The 18,699-nt window shown below is 36.9% G+C and overlaps 3 protein-coding genes across 4 annotated transcripts; 2 read left to right on the forward strand and 1 right to left on the reverse strand.

Annotated features, from left to right (window-relative positions):
• Nucleotides 1-4,810: 4,810 nt before the first annotated feature.
• Nucleotides 4,811-10,017, forward strand: LOC130712038 (CRM-domain containing factor CFM3A, chloroplastic/mitochondrial). Its single transcript, XM_057561863.1, has 9 exons — nucleotides 4,811-5,687; nucleotides 5,892-6,375; nucleotides 6,455-6,585; nucleotides 7,795-8,145; nucleotides 8,229-8,385; nucleotides 8,489-8,781; nucleotides 8,854-8,913; nucleotides 9,004-9,099; nucleotides 9,562-10,017. Exons 1-9 carry the CDS (start codon nucleotides 4,887-4,889, stop codon nucleotides 9,616-9,618), a joined length of 2,430 nt encoding a protein of 809 aa, XP_057417846.1. The 5' UTR covers nucleotides 4,811-4,886; the 3' UTR covers nucleotides 9,619-10,017.
• A 698-nt stretch (nucleotides 10,018-10,715) lies between these two features.
• Nucleotides 10,716-14,345, reverse strand: LOC130715269 (uncharacterized). 2 transcript variants are annotated; one of them, XM_057565348.1, is made up of 7 exons: nucleotides 14,173-14,345; nucleotides 13,833-14,027; nucleotides 13,666-13,748; nucleotides 13,102-13,223; nucleotides 12,352-12,513; nucleotides 11,762-11,855; nucleotides 10,716-11,062 (listed from the first exon to the last, which is right to left on the reverse strand). In XM_057565348.1, the coding sequence occupies exons 2-7, from the start codon at nucleotides 13,974-13,976 to the stop codon at nucleotides 10,873-10,875; spliced, it is 795 nt and encodes a 264-aa protein (XP_057421331.1). In that variant the 5' UTR covers nucleotides 13,977-14,027; nucleotides 14,173-14,345; the 3' UTR covers nucleotides 10,716-10,872. The 2 variants fall into 2 exon arrangements, with proteins under 2 accessions (XP_057421331.1, XP_057421330.1); XM_057565347.1 differs by lacking the exon at nucleotides 14,173-14,345 and having other exon boundaries at nucleotides 13,833-14,156.
• An 839-nt stretch (nucleotides 14,346-15,184) lies between these two features.
• On the forward strand, nucleotides 15,185-17,130 carry LOC130715351 (early nodulin-93-like). Its single transcript, XM_057565436.1, has 4 exons — nucleotides 15,185-15,358; nucleotides 15,497-15,558; nucleotides 16,510-16,585; nucleotides 16,724-17,130. Exons 1-4 carry the CDS (start codon nucleotides 15,244-15,246, stop codon nucleotides 16,831-16,833), a joined length of 363 nt encoding a protein of 120 aa, XP_057421419.1. The 5' UTR covers nucleotides 15,185-15,243; the 3' UTR covers nucleotides 16,834-17,130.
• The last annotated feature ends 1,569 nt before the right edge of the window (nucleotides 17,131-18,699 follow it).

Below are 18,699 nucleotides of genomic sequence, written 5' to 3' on the forward strand. Positions count from 1 at the left end.
GATCTTATCGCACCATGATTGGTTTAAACACATCCACCTAAGCAATTTCATTGGTTTCTAATTAATATATAATGCTTTCTCTTCGTAACTAATAGTAGAGCTCACTTTCTCCGTCCTCGTTAATTATAAGACACTCTAAACCATGCTCCATAAATAGCAGTAGAATATATAAGGAATCGAGTCGAAGATCTATTTATGGAGTATTCATATATATAAACACTTTCAAGCTTTACATACCTAATTAATTAATATGTCGCTGAGCCAAATCCCTTTGGTTGTGAAGTTGTATATTGTTCATCTCTAAATATGGCATGAATGCTCATTCATGTCTGGCTGGTGGTTGGAGGCTTAGGTTCGGGGCAAGTCAAGCAAATCAGTCCTAAACCATCCCATGTCTTTTGGAAAGTAAAAAACCAAAAGCCGACACGTCATGAGTAAAGAAGTGGTAGGGTAGCCAAATGTCAAATTCAAAGATACGATGGTACCAGATGATAGATAATATCTTGCATTCTCCCGTTGTAAAACACCATGAAGTTTCATTTGATTATATATGAATCATGTTGATCACAAATATTCTCCGCAATTGAACATAGATTTCTATCATTAATGTTGTGGGCCTTTTCTGGGACCAAAATGGGATTGAACAATCTCACGTTGGTCACATGTCATCAATCTTCCTCAAGGTTCATCAATAGTAATATGTAGCAGCACATTCCATAAAATATATATCTATATATATATATAGCACATTAATGTATTTGGCTTTAAAAAAAAAGTAATATGTAGCACATTAACTTTTTATATATATTACCACTTGGTATTTTAGGATTGAGGATAGTCAAAATTCCGTAATTATCATAAGGATCTCCCAAGATTTGTAAAAGGATCTCGCAAGATTTGTTTTTGGAATCGGTCATTCATCAAACTACATTGCACTCAACTTTGATTTTATGATAGATTCATGGAAGAGAAATTAACAACGTTGGGATCTGATGGAGACAAGAGACTAGGTTTTCTTCAGGCCAAGATTTTGTGTGTATGCATCTATGGCAGCATATATGATATCAATGAAAAGTCAAGTTAATTATATATATAATTCCATTACACCCACAAATGTATTTGTCTCTCTACATTCATTTTAGATTATTGGTTTAGAGCTCATTGTTAACATTCTATTTAGTTTGAAATGCTTAATTAACCAATTGTTTTTGCCCAACAATATTACATAATATGTAAAGTGCATAATACCACAAGCACATTGCCTTCACCCCATTCAAATATGAGCCATGCACGCAAACGAATATTCACTAGCTAATTATTATTATAACTATTCACTAAATATGTGTTACATTGTTCTTCTGTTGATTACTATCTACAATTAAATAAATTATCTAAACAGTAAACACGACTCTGTTGACCTAAGCTAATTAAGACTTTTCATATAAAAATTAATTGACGGACAAAAAATGGCGTTCAAAGAACAATCTTTGACATATAGATCTTGCAGGGAGAGGAGCTATCAAATAACAGTATGTTATTAACAATCTTTGACCTTCCACCATGCATAGCTTCGCGGAAGCAAATTCTACTAATTAATGCTTCCCATTAAAGATTAACGTGTCTTTTAGACGACACAATTTTTTTAAATGTAATCTTAGATTACACACTGATTTTAAGAGGGCATGCACAAGGGGTGCCCCATGTATTCATAAGTAAGAAGCATACATCTTTAATTTCTTTATACTAATTTTTTCTTCCTAAACCAAATTAAAAAAGCCGGAGTGTTTAATTTGTTGAGAATTTTCTTTCAAACTGATCCTAAATAAAAAAGGAAATGAGAATACTGATCAATGCATTCACATTATTGGTGCCCACTAGGGTGCACAAGTAGCACTTTGGTTCACCGGTGCACCAGGGGATATTTTAGACTTTTCCCCTTCCTTTCCTTCTCTCTTCCACTCTACCCCTGAGTACCCTCCTTCACTGCCTCCCGGAACAACCAGAAAGAGGCATGACAGCTCCAGTCATCGGAGCTCCCCAATCGATCACTGGAGCTCTAAAAGAGCATTTTACTTGCGTTGAATTCCCTCACCATCTTAACACAAAAATTAATCTCCAAACATGTCAAAGAACAAAAGCATAAACAATCAAACACAGATGGAAACCCCCCATAACATTTCACATTCCATATCTAACCCATTGAAACAGTAGAATAAAAACATGCTGCCAAAGCCCATCATCTTACAGAGAAACAAATGGGATTGGAAAAGAAAAAAAGGATTTTTCCACACTAAGACAACGAATGAATCCAGATCTGAAGGGAAATGAGATATATGCGGTGAAAGTCGCCAATTTGATTATCAATAAAAGAATTTGTGAAATGATAATCTAAGAAATGAGCAGTGAGTGATACCTAGGCACAAACCAGTGAAGAGAAGAAGCAAATTAGGTTACCCAAAAAGAGAATCAATCATTTCAGATTATAATATGAGCAAGCAAGTAACTTTGTGGTTTTCAACAATCGAATGTGTAACTGAAGCTCTAGAGCGAGATCCTGACCCTGATTAAAAACAAAGCTCTTGAGCGAGATCTCAACCCTGATTTCAAGCGCTTCCTCCTCGAACCCAGAAATAATCTTTCCAGACACTCCTCAAGTCCCACATCATCCCCACAAGAATCAGTGGATCTGAAAACGTTCACGGGTCAACCCATCACCACACACTCGCTGGAACCACTACCTGAGACTGGAGACAAACGGAACAGGTCGACAGTGGTGCGTTGAAACCCAAAACTCAAGCGTTGAAGCAAAACGCCGGCGAGGGAGAAACAACAGGAGCCGGGAGAAAGAAGAAGGGTTGTCAATTCCCATTTTTGCCCTTTTAATCCTCATCTAATCCTAACCATTCAATTAAAGAATATTCCAAAATTCTAGGATCTAATGGTGTTTAAAGCTGGTGCACCGGTGGACCAAAGTGCTACTTGTGCACCCTAGTGGGCACCCAGATTATTTATAGTACTGGAGTCTAGACCATCTTCATATACATGCATGGTATATACTATTTACTATATATATATACTACGTACCTAGCTAACTGTCATCTAGAATTCCTCATTTTATCCACACGTTGGATATATATGTATCATACTATCATGTATGCCAGTATGTCAGATGTAAACGAATCGTTTTCGGATATGTAACAAGGTTTCTAATGTCAAACGCCGGTCCCTTTTTCACGTGATGATGATTATATATGCTTCCTCTATGCGCACAGCCAGAATTGAATCCTATATTTTCTTTCCTCGTCCCTACCCCCTACTCCCTAGCTACCTTATTTTTCAAGCTATTGAAAACTGATATATTATTAATGTATGCATATCTTTAAGAATTAAGACTCGGGTACCCTTCGAAATGAAATGGTTAAGTAGCTTTTAGTTCATTTCCCTATTTAGACTATAAATTACTGAGTTATAAATTTAAAAAAGTTGTTACAAAATAAATTATATGGCAAATTAAAACAAAAAAATAGATAAATATCAATTTTTGATAATTGTGTCGACACTATTTGGTTCTTACTTGATGACAACCGACACACTAACAAGAGTGTTGCACTTATTTGATTCAATTCTCAGTTTTGTGAATTTAAAAATTGTTTCAATTTTTAGAAATAACTTTATAGCCAAATTTTCAGAAGAAGAAAAAAATTGTTTAAGCAACATGTGTGACTTGAAAACTAAAATGGGAAAAAAGACATCTCTAATAAGTTTTGAAATTTTAATTTGAAATTTTTTAAAACACAAACTTCTTTCAAGACAAAAATGTTCATATCCAATGAGTTCACCAGTCCAAATCTGATTTGCACTAAGATGAACATTTTTTTGTCAATAATATTTAGAATTAAATTAAAGTTCAGAAGGTTGTCAAGCGATCCTTATAACATGTGAGACTAAATTCCAAAAAGTGCTACGATAATGTATAAAACATAAGAAAATGAAAGTCAAACATGTACACTCAACCGACACAATCAACATAAAACATGAAGTAAAACGCTAAAATCATACAATAGTCCCTAAAAAACAGCAAGGTGAACATTTTTTTTTTGGTCAAAACAAGGTGAACATTTTCAAAATCATGTTTTAGGTTTTTTTTTTTGGTCAAAGGTAAGCATTTCATTAATAACATGGGCCTGACCCATAACCCGAAAGGGTAGTACAACTGGTTGGCAAAGTCAGAGAAATACAAGTCAGTTCCTAACACTTGAGCCCATGCCTCCTTTCTACACCTAACCCAAAGTTAGAAAATAGGAGATTAAAAATAGAACTACTTGCAACAGGCCCAAGAGGACCAAGCCTGTAACACTGAACCATAGGTCAGATGAACCCTCGCCCAACCACAGAGGAGATGGCGGTGGAACGGCGGCGGAGACGGGAACAACAATGGCTCCAAAGCTCAACCCAAAGTCCGATCTGCTTCAACCTTTGTAGACAACGGTGGCTTCGGTTGGTGGTTGGTGAAGGCCGCAGTGGTGAGTGGTTGCAGGTGGCACAGTGGTGGTTGTGAGAAGAGCGTGGCGTGAGAGGAGCGTGGCGGCGACGGCACGACGGAGGTTGCACGGCGAGGGCGTTTAGAGACCCATGGGGAGAGCAGATATGTAGCCAACAGAGATGGAAGGAAAACCATACACATGGCATCTTTGAAACAAGCAGGGCCTGCCAAAGGCCCACAAAAAACATTGTTGGGTTCTTCACATCATTGATAATATTGGGCCAAGTTATGAGCTATAATTCTGTTGTTCCAGCCCTAAACAAAATCTCTCCATGAAAACAAAGGGTAGAAGAAGAAACGTTCTTGTCCATTCCATTTCCAGTTTCACCATAACCACCATGCCATGGCGCTTCAACCGCCAATTCCACTGTGTTCATGTCGCTCCTCCTCTCTGCAATTTCTCCTCTTCCAACCTCAAACCCACTCCACTCTCAAATTCCGAGTTTCCTGTTCGAACCCGATAGCTCAAATTGAAACCCAACAATTGAAGCCTGTAACTCCAGAAGCACCCAAGAAGAAGAAGAAGAAGAACACCTCAAGACCTAGCTTCTTCGACCAAATTCAAGATAAATGGTCCAACAAATTGGGTTCCCAAACAGAGAAATTCCCATGGCAACGTGAACCAGAACAACAAGAGGAAGAAGAAGAAGAAGAGCATGCACAACAACAAGAGATTGACCAGTTTCAGAACAAGCCTTCACCACCTAGTTACAGTTTGGATTTTCAGTTTCCGAAGCGTTTATCTCCTTGGCTTCAAGCAGAAAATCCGCACAATCCACGTTTTGATTCTGAGTCTGATGCTTCTGAGGACGAGGACAGTGGCAAACCCTTACGAGAGAGTTTTGAGGGTGAGGTTTCGACCGCGGTGCGAGAATCAGAAGAAGGTTTGAGGGAAAGAGGGAGTGGAGTGAGGAAAAAGAGAAGCAATGCGGAGTTGGCGGAGAGGTTGATTCCTGAACATGAGTTGCGGAGGCTCAGGAAAATTGCATTGAGGATGATGGAGAGGTTTGAAGTTGGAGTGACCGGAATCACGCAGGAATTGGTTGCTTCCATTCATCAAAAGTGGAGGGATAGTGAAGTGGTGAAGCTCAAGTTTGAAGCCCCTCTTGCTGCTAACATGAAAAGGGCTCATCAAATTCTAGAGGTCAGCATTAACACTCATTGTTTCTCTTCAATTTTGACCATGTAGTTAATTTGTCATCAAATTCAGAATTCAAAGATGGAAATTGGAAATGCACCCTTCATATTCGATGAAATGATTGCTTTTATGACTTGTTTTATCATAGAACTTTTGAACTGGTGGAGTTTTTGTTTGTTTATTCATGACGATGTTTTCTTGCTTAATCAGAGTAAAACTGGAGGTATAGTGGTGTGGCGATCGGGTAGTTCCATAGTGTTGTATCGGGGAATGGCCTACAAGCTTCCCTGTGTGAAATTGTATTCGAAGATGTATCAGGCTAAGGAGGAGGATGTTCATCAGTCAGTGCATGTTGGAAGTTGGAGTGATGCTCAACTAAGTGTGAAAGAACCAGTTAGAACAACTACAGAATTATTGACCAGGGACTCTGCAGAGTATTTGAAGGACATGACTGAAGAAGAATTTATGGAATTGACTGACCTTAACCAATTGTTAGATGAGCTGGGCCCACGTTTCATAGATTGGACAGGCCGTGTGCCGTTGCCTGTTGATGCAGACCTTTTAGCTGCAGTGGTTCCAGGATATAAACCCCCATTCAGACTTCTTCCTTATGGGGTAAAGCATTGTTTAACTGACAGGGAAATGACTGCCTTTCGTAGGCTTGCAAGAACAACGGCTCCACACTTTGCCCTTGGTATGCAATAAACTATCTGGTTACATTTATGTCCTGCAAATTTGTGTTTACAAATGATAATATCTGCTTACTGCTGCAGGAAGAAATAGAGAACTGCAAGGTCTAGCTAGAGCCATGGTAAAGCTGTGGGAAACAAGTGCTATTGCGAAAATAGTCATCAAACGAGGTGTTCCCCATACATGTAACGAGAGGATGGCTGAAGAACTCAGGGTAAATCTACCCTTCTGCTTAGCTGTTGAGTCTAATGAGACCTTTATATCTTATAAATGAGAATTGTGGGGGTGTGGCTGGGGTTCCAAAGCCATTAAATTTCTGTCCAATGCACCAATTGAAGAGTGAACATAAAGAAAGAGGAAACAAAAAAATGAGGTTTGTCTTGTGTCATAAAGCGTATCTGCATTTCATTATTTTCATCCCAAAGTAGGAAAGTCAGACAACTACTTCATTTTCTGTGAAATGCTTCTTTTGTTTTTTATCTTTGTTGTTTGCTCTAGCAACAACTGAGTTTAATGTTTCAGGGAGTTGCCAAAGTTTGACTATGCCGCCCAACTAATGAGTTGATAAAAATGCTAGGCACCGGTCATTTGACTACATAATTCATTCATAACCTTGATATCTTTTTCCAGATAGATAACCATATTTCGAATCATAAGACAAATAACTTTGTTAACCTTCCCTCAACTGGGGTTATCAGTTGAAAGTTCATGTGTCTGCATTTTGTAGTTAATGCTCAAATTGCTTCTGTTATTTGTTTTCTTCATTTAAAAGTCAGATGATAAATAGCCGAACATGGGTGACTTTAATGGCATTTAAATGCATTTGTTTTGGTTTGGATCACTAATACAATGAAATTTGTGTTTTTTTTTTCATATCATTATAAGGGATAAAGTGCACCGAACCATTCCAACTAAAATGCAAAACACCCCTTTGTTCAAAACCCAAATCCTTGGACTTACCAAACTGTGCATATTAGTGGTAAGTTTACACATCATGAACATGTAGAAAATCACCTAATAAGGACTAAGGAGTCAATGTACTTTACATGGTTTGGTAACATTTAAGGACTTGACTTATAATTTGTACCATAAGAGATTTGCTGCAAGTGACCTATAGTTGAAGGAGGTTTATTGCATACAAACCATCATTGTTCTGCATTTTCTTATCGAGTTTTGGATCCTAGAAAAAAAAAACGCACGTACTTAATACCCTAAAGATGCCTGCATTTTTTAATGCTCATGGCTTACACATTTTGGAGGCGTTACCACACTTGTTTAGTTTCATAAGATTGTTATGACTATTGGCACTTGACATTTATATGTTTTGACAGCTGTTCTGGTTCCTTATTTTCTGTGTTGCATATCAAAGTGAATAAACTGTTCCTTTCTTCTGACTTACGGTTGTTGCATTTCATGCATGCAGAAATTGACTGGGGGAACTGTACTCTCTAGAAATAAGGAATTTATTGTATTTTACAGGGGCAATGACTTTTTGCCTCCTGCTGTCACCAATGTTCTGACTGAGAGACAGAAACTAACCCTCATCCAACATGACGAGGAAGAGAAAGCGCGAGAAATTGCTTCATCTATTACAATACCAGATGGCAAAGCATCTCCAATGCCGTTATTGGCGGGCACGCTTGCTGAGACTAGGGCAGCAACCAACAATTGGGGGCACCAACCAAGTAAACAAGAAGTTGAGAAAATGACGAGAGATTCTGCCTTGAATAGACTTTCTTCTATAATAAAAAATCATGAGATTAAACTAGCTATGGTAAGTTACATAGGAATCAAGTGAAATTACTTCCCAGAAATTATTTGTTGTCAACACATCTATCTAACTTTTTATGGTCATAGACAAAAGGGAAGTACAGGAAGGCTGATAAGGATTTAGCGAAATTGCAAGGTGATCTGGACCCAGCAGACCTTCCTAGTGATCTGGAAACATTAACTAATGAAGAGAGATTTTTATATAGGAAGATGGGTCTGAGTATGAAGCCATACTTAGTTCTAGGTAAGGACAACAACCAATTTATTATAGCTTTATGAGTAGCTGCTTTTGTCTAGGGCTTAATGACTCATACAACAAATTTAGAAGTATGAGATTTTTATTTCAGGGAGGCGAGATGTTTATGCTGGCACCATAGAGAACATGCATCTACACTGGAAATATCGTGAATTGGTAAAGATAAATGTAAAAGGGAGAAATTTAGCCCAAGTTAAGCAAATTGCAATAGCTTTGGAAGCTGAGAGTGGTGGGGTACTAGTATCTGTAGATAAGGATACCAAAGGCTATATAGTTATTGTTTATCGTGGGAAGAACTATTTCCGTCCGCGTGTTCTTAGACCCAAAAGCTTGTTGACACGAAGACAGGCATTGGCTCGATCTATTGTGCTTCAAAGACGTGAGGTAATTAAGCAATGGCTTATGGTTATCTGAGATCTTGTTATTTTATCTCATGAAGTTTCTAACTTTTTCCAGGCACTGAAAGACCATATGTTAGACTTAGAGGAGCTAATTGGGTTGCTGAAATCTGAGCTAGTATGATGCTTTGCCTCTTCTATATGATTCTATTGGTAATTATGTTGGATAGTTTATAAATCTATTTGTAAGTTTTGTTCTTGATTTCAGGAGGATATGAAGAATGAAAAGGAGATTGATGGTGACAAAACTCTCTACTCATCAACACAGAGTTACCCTGTTTCTTCAGATGATGAATGGGAAGAGGTAAATACTTTCTTTCTGTAGGAAAATACCAAATGCTTGCAGTTTAAATGGCATCTTTGCCAATAATATACAGCTAACAACTTCAAAAGTACTCTCAGGAAGTGATCATCTACAATAATCTTCTTTTTGTCGGTTAGAAATATAAAACATTCATGTGTCCTTACCCAACAACTTAATCTTTTGGAATAATTGGTTCTTGAGCCTTTTTGACCAAGTGATCTAGAGTTTGATCCTTGTTGCCTCCGGTTATTCTAATAAAAAAAATTGAATTTCAGCACAAGGTAGATGAGCTCTACATTGTCCATGCTTCAAGCCAAAGTTGGTTTTTGCCTATGAGAGCGTGTTAGAAATATAAAAAAATCATTCATGTGTCATTTACCTCACAGCTTAAGCTTTTGGGATAATTGGTTCTTGACATTTTCCTCTCATTTCTCTGCCCTATTATTTTCTTTGGTGAACTAGAATGAAGGGAGCGAGATTTATTTTGACAAAGCTGAAAGTGGCGATGAGGATGAGTAACATCACAACAAGCTACTTGATTTGGTAGAGTAATGTATTGGAATATCTGCGGAGGTTGAGCAGCTGAATGTTGAGCTTGAGGAGCTGATCCAAGAAGATCATGCACAAAAACTTGAGCCTTGCTTATTATTGTCACTTCCCTTGTTTATAGAAGGGGAATTTTATCCTACCTCCAAGTTGTAGGAATACCCGCAAGTGATGTAACATGTGAAATGGTTAAATCAGTTGGTTGAATGATTAACTGCTGCTTGAGTTTGACAAATGGTTCGAATAAGTGTTCAATCTATCGCTTGGGATAAGGTAGAGCGACTTGTCCAATCGGTTTTGTTTTCTTATGTCCTTGCATCATGTTGCTGTAAAGATTTTTTAAATTAATGGTAACATACTGTATTTTGACCATCAGACATGGTTAGGATCAGTATTTTCCAAAGCAGTGCAATGGTGTCATCTTCAATATTCAATTCGATACAGGAATAGTTATATGGTAAAAAAAAATCTCTTTTGCACTGCCATGAGATCAATATCATAGACTCAAAATAACTTTGCACATCAGATTTGGGGCAAATAACACTGGCAGATATATTACTGCATCCTCAAGTGTGCACTAGACCACATTTACCTTTTGCTGTCTTCTGGGTAGGTTCTGTTCAAACTCGGAACGTGTTCATTGGGTTGTTGGACTTGCAAAAGGCAAATGAGTATATGATTGTTTACCGAAGATTTGATGACTTAGATCTGTTGCCTTACTGTTTTATGAAACAGTTTTTTGTTACTATAAACAGGAAAAGAAAAAACTCGTTCGATATGAACAGTTTCAAAATTGTTCTTACAAAACAGTTCAATTTTCAGTTTTTAAAATTGAAATTTCATTGTATAACACATTGTGACCCCAAAAAAAGAACTCAAAATGGACCTAATTAACAAATGGGTCCAAAGGGAAATATTCAAGTCATACATTCAACTCATTATAATAAAATAAAAATAAATCAATCACTTGAAGGCCAAATAAAATTCTAGCAGAAATTGGTATCGCCATGATTTTCTCCCTATTAAGCAACTCACTAATTTAATGAGCAAAACATATACGAGCTCAAACATGTTGAACATCATAGGCAGGTTATTCCATTAGAATATATCATCAGTAGCAAATTCTGTTGACTCGAAACTGCACCTCTATCAATTACATGATTAGAAAAATCAAATCTCAAACAAAAAAAATAAGTTCATATCCTGCAAGCAAAGAAAGACAGACATCTAGGACTCCTGGTGCAAGTTTTCTTTTATGAAGTTCACAACAACCGAGGCTAGCTCATCTTGGTGATTAGTGTATGAATGATCAGCTCCTTCTATGACATGTAATTTGTGGTTAGGTACAATCTTGGCAAACTCAAGTGCATCTTCAACAGGGATAACTGTGTCTGAAGAACCATGAACTGTAAGCACCCTGTCGTACATAATGTGATTTGAGATTAGAACTTCTATACGAGATGGTGGTGATTTCAGAGTTATATGAGGACAGTTTTTTGCAGTATCACCATCCTAACTTCATCATCTCTCGTACAGATTTATTCTTCTTCAAATAACTGCACTATAAGCTAAAGCAAGTCTTGTTCCTAAATTAAAAACCATACATAAAAATGCAAAAAAAAAATACCCTACTTGATTAGGGAGAAAATCAAAATTACACCATTTTAATTTACAAGTAAATATTTAATCTGCGAATTTCCCTAGTTTTCAAAAGTTATAAAATTGGCAGGGGGAGTTCCATTTAGCAAATACCAATTCCGGAATTTATACAACATCAAATATTGCTGATTTTGTATGTTTGACTTGGATGGTGATGGATTTTCTTCTGATTCTCCAGAACCTTCTTCTTCATTGCATGTTCATTACTTACAAAATTTATTTCATTCTTATTTAATTCTCAACCAAACTTGAAACTCTTAAAATGAGTATGTACGTTTGAAGAATTTGGAATTATTGGCCCTACACACACATTATCCTAACTTTCATTGCTTCTGCTTTACAGAAACACTGCAAATTCAACACGTATAATTAATCAACAAAAAGATGCAAAAAAAGGGGCTGTGATGCCAAAGAGACCAAGAGGGTGAAGCAAGAGACCAGTAAAAAATTCCCTCACCTGCAATCTTTATCAATCTGAAGGCATGCTTCATGCATATTTGTATTTAATCGGTCCATCAAACTATCTTCAGTCACACGGAAAATAAAACTTCCTGCAACAGTTCATGTCCTCAAAGGGTCATACAATAACAAAATAAATTTGTGCATCTGTTAGACAGTCAGAAACTGAGAATGACATATCATGTGCCATCTATAATGTTTTCCTACCAATTTTCAAGTATTGAATACATTTGTTAATAATTATTGCATAGATTTTTCATTTTCCCGTCTTTTGTCTTTCCTCTATGGCCCGTTCTGTTAACAGACATTTAAGAGAATGCACCAGCACCATGGTATCATAAGAGTAAAAAAGTTTCAGCTTATATGATATAATAATCCCCAATTCCAAATTTTAGTTTAAAGTAAACTGTAAAAGTAAAATAAGCCATGGTTTTGGACTTACTGATTTGAGAAAATACACAAACAGTAAGTTCAAAGTAGAAAACAAGTGATCTTTAATCAATAGACACTGCATTTGTTCAATTATCTCTTACAACATGCTCCTGCACTAAGGAATTGAAACTTGTGTCCGATTAAATGATAAGTTACCTAATCTCTTCACATCAATGAAACCATCCTTTCTAATTCTTTCCATAAAATCTTTTCCAAGCCGTTCTTCAATTCCTGTCTTCAGATCATAACGTCCAGAGATGTTGACAACTGTTTTAATGTCATGATATTTTGAAGCATAAAGAAGCACCACGCCACCTCCTACATCACGATACAGTTACAATTATTAATAGTTCAATTATGCATACAAACTTCAAAAAAAAAATTGAGAGAAGCCATTTGAGAAGATGTATCTGTCAAAGTTTCACTAATAAGTCAGATTTCACGGATTACAAAGGAAAATAAATGACCACCCACATAGAGTAGGGGTTTATGAATTTTCACCAAACCTATATAATACCTATTTTAGAAAATTACTTCGCCTCAACACCATGTTAAAATGAAAAGACTAACCAAGTTCCTGTGTATCAGGTTTTTGCTGAGAAGCTCAGAAATATAAGCTCAGCAGCAAGTACCAACTAAGACGAAAGTAGATCCTGGTTTTATTTCAGAAATAACACAACTCTTTTCATACAAAATCACTCAAAGTTTCTATCTTCACAACAAAACCATCACGAAATAACTTAAACAAGAATAATTATCATAATGCCATCAATTATATAATGGAATATAATTGAATAGTCATTATAAGACTCAGCACAAATATCCTAAATGCTATCTTGACATATCTTTTTCATCATTTTCTTGTTGGCAGAAACACTTGCCGATAAGGAGAACAAGTCAATATACCTTTACTATGCCCAACAACTGCACTAACTACACGGTTTGCTTCATTGAAATGTTGAGTTACAGCATGTAAATCCTCAGCCTCCCTCCAATAGTAGCCATATTGAAATGTACCATCACTTTCCCTAAAATAAAGTGAAGCAAGACTAATGATCCATAACTTTTGTAATGTTTTAGTGATCATATTATTCCATCCAGTTTTCATATGCAATCACAAAGTAATAGTTTATAGTAAAGCTATAATTAGCGCATACAACTTCAATCAACATAAAACTTTAAATACTATAAAAAAAAAAAACTTGGTCTTGTGTACATAATCTTCTTCTTGCTGCTATTGTCAACTTATTCTAGTAAGCCACCAAGCACAAAAGTTACAATTCTATAAGTTGTTTCAAAGCAGAACATTAGAAGAATACAAAGTATCAATGTATCATATAACTATTTTTTTCTATTACCTATCACCTATAGCATGATGTTAATCCAGTTTCACAATACCTACTGTATCAACCAAGAGCCACTTGTTGCATATGTTCATGATTCAAGGTTAAAGTCAAATTTTATGATTACCCATTTCCAGAAAAGTCAAAGCGGAAAGAACTGATTCTGGCATTTCCCAATGCACCAGCAAGGTTCACTAAGGAATCAGATTCCTGAAAATAAGAAAATTGAAGCAATGAAAACAACTGGGGTAAAAAGAATATGAAGCTTAACATAGGAAGAAAGTAGAAACTAACTTTGGAGGACCGAAATCCATGGCACAAGATTACAATTTCCTTGGATCCAGAATCATGCAATATACCGACTAGCTTTTCACCGTGCTTGTTGGGTATTATGAGTCTCTGTTGCTCAACACCTGGGATTTGTGCAGCTAGAGCCATGTTGAATTTGAAGGTTCTGGGTTTGTGATTGGATGGGATGGAAAAACGAACCTGGTAATGGGAAAATTTAGACAAAGAAGGTGTTAGAGAAAGTGAGGAATAAGCATTTTGCAGAAGGGTATCCATTGGGATTGACCAATGATCAGAATATGAAGATGATGATGATGATGATGATGATGATGATGAGTTCACTTACACAAACGTTAAACAGAACAAACACTTGTGTAATTGTGTTGTTGTTTTGTCAGCTACTCAATTCTCACTCAGTAGTGTGTGGACGAGTGAAACATGTTCGTTTTGTGCTATTTGAAACTGCTAGCTTTGCCTGCTTTGGATTTAGTTTCACCCTAATCTTGTTTCAAAAGAAAATTAGTGGAGGAATATAAGAAGCTAGCTAAAAAGCTTATAAGTGCTCAAAGTTGATAGCTGAAAATTTTATGATTAGAAAAAATGTGTTTTTTTTTGTTACAAACGAAAGAAAACGAAAGAAGAAAAAAAAAGTGATGTTTTTTTTTACAAGAAGAAAACTAAACTAGGGCGTCAAGGTAGAGCGACGCAATGACATCAGAAGGCGGAAGCTGCTAGACACGCCTTGAGGAAGACGCTCTCGAAGCTTGTATAGCCAAGAAGTTTACTGCATTATTCCACTCCCGCATGACGTAAGCAACACGGACCTCCTAGTTCCAACCAAGTAATTCCTTAACCCGCTGAACGATATTGCGAGCCCAATAATCTAAATCGCAGGTTGAAGCACATCAATCACATTCCTACAATTAGACACACAAATCACCTCCCTAAAAACATGCATTAGACATGTCTCCACAACCAATATCTTAGCTAAAAAAGCACTCCCGTGCCTAAAACTATTAGTTACTCCCGAGATTTAAGTGTCGTAAGTGTTGCGAATCACAGCGCCGCACCCTAATAAAAGTGTATTTGATAAAACCAATTGTTGACAAGCTCAAATTATAAATAGTAAAAAATAATATCTTATATATATTTTTTGTATTTATTTACACAATAGTATTAAAAAATTATCACTTTAAATAAGTTGGGTTGAGTTTTGATTAAATAGGTTTTGTTCTAAGACAGCATCCTTGTCCTCAAGGATGGGAAACTCGTCTCTGGCCGTTGATGAGGGTAGATCAAGCGGTAGAGATTTAGAGGGAGATAGCAGCAGTTCAGCATCACACGTGATGTGTTTGACAGGTCTTATCGTGTTTGCTTTACTGAATTCAATTTGGTTTTGGAATTTCAAAGAAGAAGAATGGGTATCCCGTCCGAACTCAGGGATCTGTGGGTCTCCAAAACAAAAACACCTTTCCTTATTGCTTCTCCAGCTGAGGAGAGCAAGCTTTTGAGGTCTAAGCAATGTACTAATGGTAGGTTTTCATTTTTGGATCTTAATAATAAATATCTCATCGATCTAAAATTCGGATCCATAGGAGAGTTATTATTATTTGATCTAATCTGATCTTGTTAATTTAATTTCAAAACTACTATCTTATATATATATGCAGAGGGTGTGCGTGCTGGATTAAAAGCAGCTACCATTGCATGTGTTGCTAGCGCTGTGCCGACGGTATGTAATTTTTCATTTTGCTCATTTTGCCAGGATAGGATAATGTAATTTGTAAAAGCGTTATTCTTTTATCTTTCAAAAAGTTTAGCATATGGTATATACTAAATGTGCCGAGGCCAAATTGCTAGCGTAGAGTTTAACACATAAATAACCTCCATTGTGGCACCTCCCTTTGCAGATACCATCTAAGCAATATGGCTTCAATTTTTCTTAGTATTAAAAAAGAAAGAAATAGATAGTAGATTTACAACCTCCATATGGCACCTCCCACTCAAGCTTAAATCTTAGTATTAAAGAATTGTACAGGTGCTTAAAGGAAAAAGATGAGAGAAGATTGGTAACTAATCAAAACCCATTAGATAGTAGATTTGCTTAGCAAGTCAAAGAGCTCATTGGATAAAAACTTGTATAAAAATAGTACACAATAGCTAGTCAAACTCAAACCCCACTAAATAAAAGTAGAATTCTCACCTCCAAGCACTACTAGACTGGATAAAGACATTTATAAAATTACAGGGGCCATAAGGTCTATTAATGCTATTAATGTAAAATAAATTGAAAACGCAGGGGGTGACCATGGCCTCCATAGTCCCTCTTGCCTCCGCCCCTGCTTGCCAATATCAATAAATTATATTGTACAAGTATAATGCTAGAATAAAGAATGTTAATCGTCTCTTGCTCTAGTACAGATACACTTGTTTTATTGTCTTAAAAATAATGATGATACATTCAACTTCAATTTGACTGGTTTGAGTTCAAGACCAAATTACTTTTTTGGTTACTGCTTTTAACGGTATCCAACTATCTGGCAAATTGTAAACGTTGGGCGTTTGTTGATGATGATAAATCATGTTGAAAGATCAAACCTAATATACATTCACTTCACTATCATGTCATTCTATGCCATTAATGGTTAGAGTTCATTTCATGTTGCATTGTTCAAATTTGCAGTTGGCTGCAGTTCGCATGATTCCATGGGCGAAGGCAAACCTCAATTATACTGCTCAGGCACTCATCATATCTGCTGGTATGATTTCAACAAATATTGCTCCGTTTTCACAATTCAATAAAAAATGAATGTAACACTTAGTCAATTAGCTTTAAACATATTGCAATGTGTTTTGAGTACATATTGAATTTAGCATTGTATCTCGTTGGTGAACAGCATCCATTGCCTCATACTTCATTGTTGCTGATAAAACTATCTTGGAATGTGCAAGAAAGAATGCCCGGCTTCAAGACTCTCTGAGGCATGATAATACAGGTGCATCTTAGAAACTGTAGTACCCATAGTTGGTCTAGTGCATAATGGTGCTGCTACTTGTAATACAATCAGCAGGGCTAGAGCAGATGGTTTTGAAGGTGTATATACTTCAATAAGATATTTTGCATTGTGTGACAATCAGTTGTAATTGTGTCTCCCTACGGCTTCAGAATTCCTATGTCTAACCTATGCAGGGGTGTATTTGTTTTTTCTAGCATGAGTTGCCATTTCTATTTGTCAACATAAAAAAGAACAGTTGCAAACTTCCATGAGCAGCAGTTTAACATAAAGGTCTTGTTCTACTTGCATCCGTTATTTCATTTTCCATATTCCAATGCCCAAGATTATCTGGGTAAGTGAGTTGGGAATTTATAAACTATTTGAGTTCTGTTTGTTAATTGCACAATTAAATTAAAACTATCCAACGAAACAGATAAGTTGCAGGGTTTAATATGTTTTCATTCTATAGAAGTTAACAGTGAAGTAGAGTGAAAAGAATGAATTTTGTTGCGTGAACAAAAATTAATTGTTGAAAAGAAGGAAGTGGGAAGAGAAATTTCCTTTGAAAATTAAGAGGGGAACTGGGCAGCCAGGTGATGTCCTACGACGAATTGCTCTGGATGTTGGGGATTTCCAGCGTTGGGGAGGTGGCGTCCCTCAGGCCGAGCCCACCGTGAGTTAAGGTGCCCAGGAAATCATGCTTCATACTGATGGTATCTGGTTCCGGGAAGAGGATAAGATGGGTGGAGGAGGAGTTATCAGAGATAACAATGGTAGATGGATTTCCGGATTCGCAGCAGCTTTTGGAGCGGGTGACGCGTTCAAGGCTGAGCTAATGGCGGTGTTGCGTGGATTAGAACACACTTGGGAGCTTGGATATCGAAACATTATGTGTTTCGTTGATTGTGTCCAGGTGCAGGAGGTCCTGATGGGCAGCGGGGATGTGAGCAATTTCTGGCATAGTGATGAGATCATGGCAGGTCGAACTATAATGGCAAGAAATTGGAGTGTAACAATTGTTCACGTTCCAAGGGAGAGAAACCAGATTGCAGATGCCTTGGCTAAAATGGCTGTCCGTGAGAATTGGAGTTGGAAGGTTTGGGCGATTCCGCCTTCCGTTGTGGTTCCCCTGCTTTCCTAGGATGTAGTAGCTTAGTTTTTTTGTTCTGTTGTTTTTCCTTGATGTTACCAAAAAAAGTTCCAAGAGTTCAATGGCATCCCTTGAAAGTGGGATGATGAACATGTCATCGTCCTTGTCATCATCGTCGTCAACTCTTGTTGTTTTCTCAAGCCCTGCGTTGAAGCACTTGCAAATTGAGGACTTGCTCAGAGCTCCTGCTGAATTGATTGGGAGAGGAAATCATGGAAGCCTCTTCAAGGTGATGCCAGACAATGGAGTGCTTTTGGCAGCCAAGAGGACCAATGACTGCTTTTGGCAGCCAAGAGGACCAATGACTGGGGAATTTCAAAACAAGATTTTTAGAGAAGGATGAATAAGATTAGTCAAATGAAGCATCCATATGTAGTTGCACTTGTTGCATATTATTGCTCGCCACAAGAGTAGCTACTGGTATATGAATACTTGGAGAATGGGTGTCTCTTCCGAACGCAATCAGGTAAGTAGTCTTAACCAAATGGTTGTCCTTTAAAACCAGAACATACCATGAGGATAAAAACCAAAATTTGCATACATACCAAATACTAATAGCATGTTTGGTTTTTTCTTCATCAGAATCAATTATAAAACCTGGAAACTACTCACAGAAGCTTCTTCGCTGAATTGACTGACTTCAGAATAATTGCAGAAGAGTTTCCAAACATGAGCTAAATAATGAATCCAAAGCATTGTGTTGGTGTTTTTACATTATGATGCTCTT

Source organism: Lotus japonicus, chromosome 4 (genome assembly GCF_012489685.1).
Source record: "Lotus japonicus ecotype B-129 chromosome 4, LjGifu_v1.2".
NCBI lineage: Eukaryota > Viridiplantae > Streptophyta > Magnoliopsida > Fabales > Fabaceae > Lotus > Lotus japonicus.